This window comes from Talpa europaea (assembly GCF_964194135.1).
Source record: "Talpa europaea genome assembly, chromosome: 12".
NCBI lineage: Eukaryota > Metazoa > Chordata > Mammalia > Eulipotyphla > Talpidae > Talpa > Talpa europaea.
The window spans coordinates 23,104,829-23,115,388 of NC_140079.1; the positions used below are offsets into that span (position 1 = coordinate 23,104,829).

The 10,560-nt window shown below is 36.9% G+C and overlaps 2 protein-coding genes across 2 annotated transcripts; both read right to left on the reverse strand.

The window, feature by feature from the left end:
- Positions 1-6,149: 6,149 nt before the first annotated feature.
- Positions 6,150-6,648, reverse strand: LOC311180848 (large ribosomal subunit protein uL23-like). Its single transcript, XM_084248844.1, has one exon. It carries the CDS (start codon positions 6,637-6,639, stop codon positions 6,172-6,174), a length of 468 nt encoding a protein of 155 aa, XP_084104970.1. The 5' UTR covers positions 6,640-6,648; the 3' UTR covers positions 6,150-6,171.
- A 2,157-nt stretch (positions 6,649-8,805) lies between these two features.
- Positions 8,806-9,764, reverse strand: OR6M1 (olfactory receptor family 6 subfamily M member 1; the record flags this gene model as incomplete). The annotated part of the gene is given in 6 exon segments (XM_084249852.1): positions 8,806-9,122; positions 9,125-9,229; positions 9,232-9,277; positions 9,279-9,434; positions 9,438-9,581; positions 9,585-9,764. Coding segments are annotated over 6 exon segments (948 nt in total).
- Positions 9,765-10,560: the final 796 nt, after the last annotated feature.

Genomic DNA, 10,560 nt, shown 5'->3' on the forward strand with positions numbered 1-10,560 from the left:
GATTTTCGGATGTTAAACCATCACATAGGCTTCTTTTCATGGGCATATGTTATGGCTCATTGCTTTGTAATCTGAGAAATATTTGCCTACCCCAAGATTGCAAAGATTTTTTTAAATGTTTTTTTTAGATGTATAGGCTTATGACCCATTTTGAGGTAGTTTTTAACATTGCTTCAAAGAAATTCTGATGGCAAATTTCTTTTAATCTGGTTTTTTGAAATCTGTTCATATGCTCTTCATTTTAGAAGGATATATTTTTGGGCAAAGAATTCTAGGTAGTTTATTCCATTCCCACCTTCCATCATTAAGCAGTTTAAAGATACTAGTCCATATTCTTTTGGTTTTCATGGTTTCTAGTAAGACATTAGGGTATATTACGTATGTTTATAGATACATGTGTATAAACGTGTATTTATAGCATAAGTTTATACACATATAATATGTTGTAACATGTTTTAATATCTGATTGCTTTAAATATTTGATTTAAATAATATTCAAAAAATATATTCAATTATTATATGTGTAGTTATAAAATTTCCTTTCCCTTTTTTGTTTGATATTTGCTGCATTTCATGAGCCTGTGAATTTATATTTTTTATCCAACTGAAAAATTACTGCCACTATTTATTTGAATAATTTGTTTGTTTAAATATTTTCTTCTCCACTCAGTCCTTTTTTTTTTTTTTAAGATTTATTTTATTTATTTATGCATACCAGAACTGAGGTATAGACCAGAGGTTCAGGGGGGTGAGAGAATTCACCAGAGACAAAGTGGGGAGCAGAACAGGTGGATCTACTGTAATACACTGCTGAGGGGAGCAGCAGGTGAGACAAGATAGGTCTTCTGTGCCATGTGGGTTAGCTCCATGACTGGGGATCGAACTCATGCTGCATGGCTGGCCATAGCTTAATAGCACTGAGATTTAATCCTTGCACCACCAGGGAGACCCCTCAGTCCCTTTTGATCTCTAGTTATAAGTACATACGTGCATACAGTAAATGCTGGATATTGTCCTAAAGGCCACCAAGGTTCTATTCATTTTGATTTTTGCTTTTGTTCCTCCTCCAATCTGTAGTTTGGATAGTTTTTTTACTCAGCCTTCAAGTTCTTTTATTATGAAGCAACTAAGCAGCTATTGAACTCATCTAGTGGAATTTTTCTTTTTCAGCTCTATCTACTCTTCATTCCATTTGCTTCTTTTTTTATATATCTTCCATTTTCTTTCTCATGCTTGTTTAAAAAAATCTTAGAACTTTTATTATGGTGATTTCACATTTATTGTTTGATAAATTCTGTCATCTCTGTTATTTCTAGATGTGTTGCTTTGACAGATTTTTCTTTCATTTTATTTACATTTCCTTTTTATTTTTGTCTAGCAAGTTTTGGTTGGATGGCATATTTTAAATGTTGTTGAATGTCTGTGTCTTGTTTTCTTTCATTAAAAAATATAATAGTTTGTATTCACAGGGTGCCAATTTATTTTAGATTTAATTGATTCTTCTAAGATTTTCTGCTTAAAGCTTTGTTAAGGCACATTATAGTTGACTTTATTTTAGGATTAATTTCTCTCTGTTGCTAGGATATGGGGCACCTGATGTTCAATGAAGGGGGTGGTCAAATACCTGCCACCCAGTTCACTCAATACATTTGTCTAAAATTTTTGAAATTTTTAGATTTTAGGTGGAAATTTGAAATTTGAAATTTTAGGTAGAAATCAACATAGAGGTACCTGGGACCCAAAATACCAAATTTTCAATTTTGTGACCAGCTGTCTATAGCACCAGTTGCCTCTCTCATACTTACAGGATATGGCCAAGAAAAATAATTCCCTTTGTCACTGGCTATGGAGTCCAAACTCAATGTATTTCTTTGGTGGGCTGGATTGGATGATGTGGACTTGTGGGTAAACCTGGGGGGGGGGCAAAAGTGTGACATAACTTGTGAGTCCTCACCTATGCACTTAATACATGTGAATGAGACCAAAAGTAGATATGCAGGGAGAAATAGGAAATAAAAAATGTTTATTTACATATGGAGTGAGAAAAGGGAGAACTAAGAGAAAAGAGAAGTAAATTTATTAACTGGTACGTGGCCAGATGCAGTCTGTTCTACCCTAACATAGTATCAGCAGAGCAGAGACCAGGCTGCAGTTGGAAACCAGCCAACAAGAGAGCAGCTCATCTGTGCTCAGTCTCTTTAAGGTCCACATGGTAAATCCCCTCAACCCCTAGTTCCCAGCAGCCTGCGTTTGGGGAGTCAGGGATTGAGCAGGGAAAGCTCCACCTTTTACTATGGAGCTATGGAACCCATTGGCTCCAAGGTTGTTCCTCCTACAAATTTGTCTGTTAGAAGGTTCTATGATGAAAAGTGCCATCAGTCACTTTAGGTTTATATTCTAATATCAGTCCTTACTATCTTAATATTTTGATGGCGTAAACAATCCAGGAACAGAATCAACATGCAAAAATCAGTTGTATTTCTGTTTATTAACAGTGAAGTATCAAAAAAGAAATTAAGAAAACAATCCCATTACTATAGCAAGAAAAAAAATACTTAGGAATAAGCTTAACCAAGGGTGCGAAAGACATGTGCATTGGAAACTGTAAATCACTGATGAGAGAAAATGAAGAAGATACAAATATATGAGAAGGCATCTTTGTTCGTGAACTGGAAAAATTAATATTACTAAAGTGATTTACCCTACCCAAAGTGATCTACAATTAAAATCAAATCCCTATCAAATATCTACCAAAATCCTAATAGCATTTGTTTTTACCAAAATAGAAAAATATTATAAAATTCATATGGAACCATAAAAGATATTCAATAGTTGAAATCTTTAGAAAATAGAAGCATTACATTTCTCAATTCTAAAATATATTCCAAAGCCATAGTAATCAAAAAAGTATGTTACTGGAATAAAAGCAGACATCTAGACCAATGAGCAGAATAGAGAACCCTGAAATAGACCCACACATATACACTCAACTGATAAATTTGACAGGGTGCCAAGAAAATGCAATAGGTAAATGTCAGTCTCTTCTGCAAATAGTGTGGGGAAACTGAATATCTGCATGCAAAAGAATGAAACTGCATTCTGACACTTTAAAATAAAATCAACATGGGGCCTCCCCTGGTGGCGCAGCGGTTGAGCACTGGGCTGCGAAGCTGCCCGCAGCCTCTGCAGCGCCAGTTAGATCCTCTGCCTCCAGCGAGGGTCCCACATGGCACGACAGACCTCTCCTGCTGCACCTGCTGCTCCCCTCAGCAGTGTATTTCGTCAGTCTGCCTGTTCTGTTCCCCGCTCTGGCTCTGGTGAATTCTGTCATCCTCCCGCCTTTCTGACTGTACCCAGTGTTTTTTTGTTTGTTTTTTTTTTAAAGATTTATTTATTTATACATACAAGCACTGGGTACAGTCAGAAGCGCGGGAGGGTGAGAGAATTCACCAGAGCCAGAGCAGGGAGCAGAGCAGGCAGAAGGGCCGAAGTACACTGCTGAGGGGAGCAGGGGGTGGCAGGAGGGGTCTGCGTGCCATGTGGGACCCTCCTCCGGTGGCCGGGGAGCAGCCGGGGATCGAACCGGCGCTGCAAAGGCTGTGGGCAGCTTCGCAACCCAGCGCTCAACCGCTGCGCCACCGGGGAGGCCCATGTACCCAGTGCTTGTATTAAAAAAAAAAAAAAAGATTAAATCAACATGGATTAAATATTTAAACATAAGAAATAAAGCTGTAAAACTCCTAGAGGAAAACACAGGGGAAAAGCTTCATTATATTGGGCTTGGCAACAATTTGGCTGTGACACCAAATGCACAGAAAACAAAAATAAGAATAAACAGTACTGCATCTAACTAAAAAGCTCTGTGCAGCAAAGGAAACATTTAACAATGAAAAGATAATGAACAGAATGGGAGAAAACTTTGCAAACCATCTACCTAACATCTACAATAAAAATAATATGGATAAGGAACTCCTACAACTTAACAGCCAAAAATGTCCAAATGCTTTAAACATGGGCAGAGGAAATGAATAGCTACTTCATCAAAGAAGACAAAAATGGTAAAGGAATAGATACTTACCATTACTAGTCACTAGAGAAATGTAAATCAAAAACATGAGGTATCACCTCACACTTGTTAGAATGATGATTATTAAAAAAAAAAAGAAGATAAGTGTTGGTGAGAATGTGGAGAAATTCGAACCTTTGTGCACAGTTGGTGGGAATTATAAAATGGTACAGTTACTATGGAAACTGTGATGGTCTATGAACAACCTAAAAATAGAACTACCTTGTAATACCACAGTCCCTCTTGTGTGTATATATCCAAAGGAACTGAAATTAGGATCTTGCAGAGATAGCTTCAGGCTCACATCCACGGTAGTGCTACTTACAATAGCCAAGAGATGATTAAATATCTACTAAGTAAATGGATAAAGAAAAAAATGTGCTATATACATTTAACGGAATATTATTCAGTTTTTTTATTATTCAGTTTTGTAAAAGAAATCTCATCATAAGCAATGAACTTGGAGGACATTATACTTAATAAAATAAGACAAATATAGAAGGACAAATGTCACATGATTCCACTTGCATGTATTTATCTAAAATTGTCAGACAGGGCCTCCCCGGTGGCGCAGCAGTTGAGCTCTGGGTTGCAAAGCTGCCCGCAGCCTCTGCAACGCTGGTTCGATCCCCAGCTGCTCCCCGGCCACTTGAGGAGGGTCCCACATGGCGCGCAGACCTCTCCTGCTGCCCGCTGCTCCCCTCAGCAGTGTACTTTGGTCTTTCTGCCTGTTCTGCTCCCCGCTCTGGCTCTGGTGAATTCTCTCACCCTCCCGCGCTTCTGACTGTACCCCAGTGCTTGTATAAATAAATAAATAAATAAATAAATAAATAAATGAAAAGAATTAAAAAAAAAATAAAATTGTCAGAGAGATAGAATAGAATGGTGAGTCCCAAGGACCTGGGGTAGTAGGGATAGGGAGTAGCTGTTCAAAGAGTCTAAAGTCTTAGTGATGTAAGATGGGTATATTCTAGAGATTTGCCTTGCACTCTTGTGCCTGTGGTTAACTTTACTGTACACTTAAATTTTTGTTAAGTGGGTTGATCTTACAATAAAATTGGACTTTCAGTGGAGAACGTAATGTAGTATGCATACATGTTGTTTTTTAATGAATTATTTCTGAAACTTATGTTACAATGCAATGTCAGTTCAGTTAAAGATAATGCAAAAAATAAACATTTATTGGGATAACTGATGATAATTTATATTATATAATGAAGTTATTTACCAAAAAAAGTAATGCCATCTGTCACAGTACTATTGGCGTGATTCATATTACTTAATAACTAAATATCTTTTGGCTTAACTTTGTTTTCTGAGGTTGTATCTCTATAGGCCTGATAGATTCTTTCAGGAGTACTTTTTAACTCAGAGGCAGTTTCTATAAGCAGTATTTGCTAGAAAAAGTTAATGTGCACTTTCTGGAGGGCAATTTAAATCTAAAAATTTTACATATTTTCTATGATAGTTTAAATCTAGTCATCTGTCTCCTAAAAACAAAAAATATACAGTAAACAAAATTACCCTAAAAATTTCAAAATTAAAGTCTTATCATGTTTGGAGTTCTCATATGACAGTTTACTCAATTGCTCCCTTGTTTAGTAAGTAGAGATTCAATGCCTCACTGGGTTTGCAAATTTCACTTTTAATAATTTCTCATTCCTGTTGCCTTAAAATATGGAAGTGTTCAGCAATTTATTTTGGACAAGAGCAGCCAAAATATAAAGGTTTTTCAAAAAATGTAAAATGAAATCAATGACAGCAATAAAGATAACAATTTCACTGAATTATTTTTCATGTGTATTCACTATAAGCTTATGACAGAAAAGAATTTACATTTCAGTCACTCTCTTTGTATATTAAAACAATGTAACAACTGTTTTAATTAAGAAAATACAGTCTTGAAAATAAAAACCAGAAATTGTTGTTTAACTGTTTAAAAAGTAAGACTAAACTGAAAAAAAATGCAGTCTTTGGAAAATTTATTAAAGTACATGTCTACAAATGAAAATATGTACATTTTCAATATTTAGACAATAGGTTATATATATATATTTTTTTTTATGGTGAAAAATTGTATTTAGAATTAGCCAGCTGGAGTCAGTTTAGATGATCCCAATTTTGTTGGCAACATCCAAAGCATCATAGTCAGGAGCCAGTCGAACATAGGCCTTCTTTTCTCCATCAGGTCTGATCAGGGTATTGACCTTTGCCACATCAATGTCATAGAGCTTCTTCACAGCCTGTTTGATCCTGTGCTTGTTGGCCTTGACATCCACAATGAACACAAGTGTGTTGTCTTCTATTTTCTTCATGGCTGACTCAGTGGTAAGAGGGAACTTGATGATGGCATAGTGGTTAAGCTTGTTTCTCCTGGGAGCGCTCTTCCGCGGATATTTGGGTTGCCTTCGGAGTCGCAATGTCTTGGGCCTCCGAAAAGTGGGTGAAGTGCGGATCTTCTTTTTCTTATGGCTGTGGACGCCTTTCAGCACTGCTTTCTTGGCCTTCAAAGCTTTTGCCTTGGCCTGGGATTTGGGAGGGACAGGGGCTTCCTTGTTTGCTTTCGGTGCCATCTTCGTGAAAAGCGACAATAGGTTATTTTAATGGACATGAGCATAATTTACTTTGTAAAAGTTACTCTGAAAATGAATTTTCAAATAGAAACATTTTTATCTAATGTTTATCAAAAATATCTCAAAACATTTAAAAATAATTGAAAAAGGAAAAAAGAATACAAAGAGTCCAAGGGAAAGTACCCCAAGTAAAGAAATATGTTTATCTCTAAGAGAGCACCACAGGCCTGTAGTAAGGACTTCATGCCACTTGTTTCTCTACTGATCATGATTTAATCCTAGAAAAAGAACAGGGGACGGGGCGGCTGCCTTCGGTGATAGGAGACTCCAAGCTTTTCTTACTTCGCCAGCCACGTATGTGAAATAAAAGTGAACCCAAAGATTCTTTTTTTATTTTAAACACTGCACAGTATTACTTTTTTATTTTCAAGATACTGCAATGACTTGCAGTATCAAACCATTTGTCCAAATATGTAACAACCAACATTAAAACGCACATAATTACCCTCTAGCACCAACATTGAAGTTGAAGAAATGTACACTTCAACAAGTTTCATGTAAAGAATGTCTGGCCCCCCAATGCTCAATCTATCTCAATTTTGAACCCAAGATTCTTGCTCAATCTTTCTCAATTTTGAACCCCAGATTCTTAAACTCAAAAATTTTAGCAGATTCATTCCTCACATCCAAAGCTTCCAAACATCTTGGATTTAAAATGCGTTCAATGTGAACAGTGACCCCCGGGAACTGTTTAATGCAGCAAACTTCCTGACGCTCCTGTGATTGTAGGAGGTAAATTGAATGGGGTGGGGGTGTGGCGTGTGCATGTGCACGCTTGTGTCTCGCACTCCCTCTGGTGGTTGGAGTGTGTGACTAATAAAACTTAATTTTCAAACTTAAAAGGATCAAGAACTTCCTTATGGTGTCTAACTAAGAAAACAATAGAGTGATTAGGTATTTGAAAGGCAGGGCATAAGATTTCTAGTAGTGAAGTCTAAGTTTGGTAAATTACTAGATTAAGAATGAAATTTCAGTTTGTCACTAAAATGGATTTATTATTCGAATCTTTCCCCCTCCATGTTCAACTGATTATATTGAAAAAATTGGGGTTATATTTCTAAATATAATAGTATCTAGAGATTTTTTTCTAATATACACTTAGAGTGTTTTTTTCAAACACTCTAAGAATTTTAATATCATAATCTTTTTTTCTGTATTATGTAGGGCTTATATTGCATCACACATATGTAACACTGCCTCAGATGTTTCATTACTTAGAGAACATTTGCATGACCTGGAAGGGATGGGATAGTTTTTAAAAGCATTGAAATCATTTCATATTTTCAGATACACTCAATTGTATGAATTGATGCTGTCTGAATTCTGTCTGACTTCTGTGCCTCAGGGAGTCCTGGAAGCTCAGAATAGGTGACACACTACTGGAGAGTGATTCAGAGTTCATTTATATTGGTTGGAGAATATTGGTTGGAGATGGTGGGCACCTATGGGAAACACCAGGGTGGGGATAATGATATGTTTTTTTTTATCTCAGCTAATTCTATGACCTTAACCATGATTAATATATTTAATGTTTCTATAAATTACATTTATAGTTTATTTCTCTTACCTACACTTCAAATAATATTGATAGTTCATCTGAAAACTTAGATATCCCACAGGAACTTACAATTCAATTGGTCTAACACCAACATGCCCTTATGTTCCTTTTCTCATCAAGTATCTCCACCTCAGCCATTGATAGGCTGAGGCTTGATAACATCCTGAGCCTTGGTTCTTTTTCCCTCATATCTCACATCGCATTTACTTGACGTGGTTAATAGAGGTGAAAACCACTATTAACTTTCTTGAAATAGTCAAGAGCACGTAGCAAAAAGTTAAAGTTCTGTAACTTTATGTATCTCACTGAAAGTAGTGATGCTTGATTATCTATTACTTTATTTAGAGCTGGAAACAGTGAGGCTCAGATAAGTTGTGATGTGGCCAAAGTCATCTGCAAGATAAATTGATTTAGCTAAGACTAGATTTGGAGACCTCTGAATCCCATGGGTGACTTTCCATGGTTTTAAGATGTGAATATACACTCTGATATGAGCACTGCTCATGCTCTTGACACAGTCTAAAGTTTCTAGCACACCAACATGCTGCCTATCCTTGCAGAATGAATAGACTGAAGAAAAGTTGTATCATGTCCTGAACACTAACGTCAATTTTCCTTAGTATCAAGGAGCTGATTCTATTCACTGTCTCTGTCAACACTTCTTTTACCTTTTTGTTCCTCAAACTATAAATAAAAGGGTTTAGAAGAGGGGTCACAACCGTAATGAGGACAGCAGCTACCTTGTCAAAATCCAGTGAATAGTTCTGATTGGGTCTTACATACACAAAGATGTTGCTTCCATAAGCAATGGAGACAACAGTGATGTGAGAAGCTTGGGTGGAGAAGACTTTCTGGCGTCCCTGGAAGGGATGCTCAGGATAGTTGAAATGATGTAGGTGTAGGACCCAGTAGTGAATGCCAGGGAACTCAGGATGATAAGGGCAGATAAGAGAAAGTTTATGTTCTCAATGAGGTGTCTATATAGGCAACCTTTAGAAGAGGGATGAGGCCACAGAAAAAAATGATTAATTTCTTTGCTACAGTAAGGTATCCTTGTCACTACAATGGTTGGTACCAACATGGACAGGAAGGCCCCCACCCAGCAGCCCAGGATCAGCAGAAGGCAGGTCCTGCTGTTCATGGTGAGGGTGTATCTCAGTGGGTTACAGATGGCCACTTAGCACTTGAAGGACATCACTGCCAAGAGGATAAACACTGTCCCCAGAAAGAAATAGAAGTAGGTTTGGATGATGCAGCCAGGGAAAGATGTGGTCTTATTCTCTCCTAGGAGGCAAGCCAGCGACTTTGGGGTGGTGACAGTGATTTATAAAATATCCACAAATGACACATTACTGAGGAAAAAGTACATGGGGGTTTGTAGGCGATTATCAGTCCATATTAAGAAGATGATGATGATGTTTTTTGTTGTTGTTAATGTGTAAGTGAGCAAGAGAACTACAAAGAGGAAAATTCGAAGTTCCAGGAGAACTGGGGAGGCAATCAGCATGAATTCAGTCACTGTGCTCCAATTTCCCAGGGCTGTGACTGCATGGTGGGCAGGGTGTCCTTGAAACAAGAACAGGAAAATCAGCCTAAGAGGTTATTTTGTAAATACATCTGTTGAAAATGGATTGTGGAGAACGCCTTATGTCTTCTATCTAAAAGTCATTATTATGTAATCTTCAGGAAGTCAAAATACCATTTAGACAGAACTTTTCTATAAAACGAAGAGATAAGGCTGAATTAAAACCTTTAAACTTCCTTCTCATTGTATGAAACTTCCCTTTTAAAATTTCCAGCTTCGTTTTCCTACATGGAAATGTGCTAATATTCTGACTCATACTTTAATTAGAACTCCTTTCTATTATTCTGATTTTACAGTGACTGAGGGAAATCCTTTTAAATATTTTCTAGTTTTTTGATGACAGATTTTATTTCATGTTGGCAGTTGATATTAGTTACCTGCCATGAGTAAGAGATAAAGGTTGATTTCTTTTTTCCTGATATTTGGTGTTCCAACTCCAGAGTGTTCCAATTTTTAAGGTCTTTTCCTAAACGTATATTTATCTATGGATCTATGGATCAACATCCATCTGACAGGAACCAGGGCTTATGTAGTCTCACTGATCATCTTAGATGACATGTCAGAAGGATTAATAGGTATGGTTATCAGATTATGCTCTGTGTCCAATCCCTGCCTCCTACAGTTTCTATGACATATTTAACATATACATTATATAGCTGCCTGCTGTTTGAGAGCACATCATATACTGTGATGGAACCATAGAGGCATAAATAATACA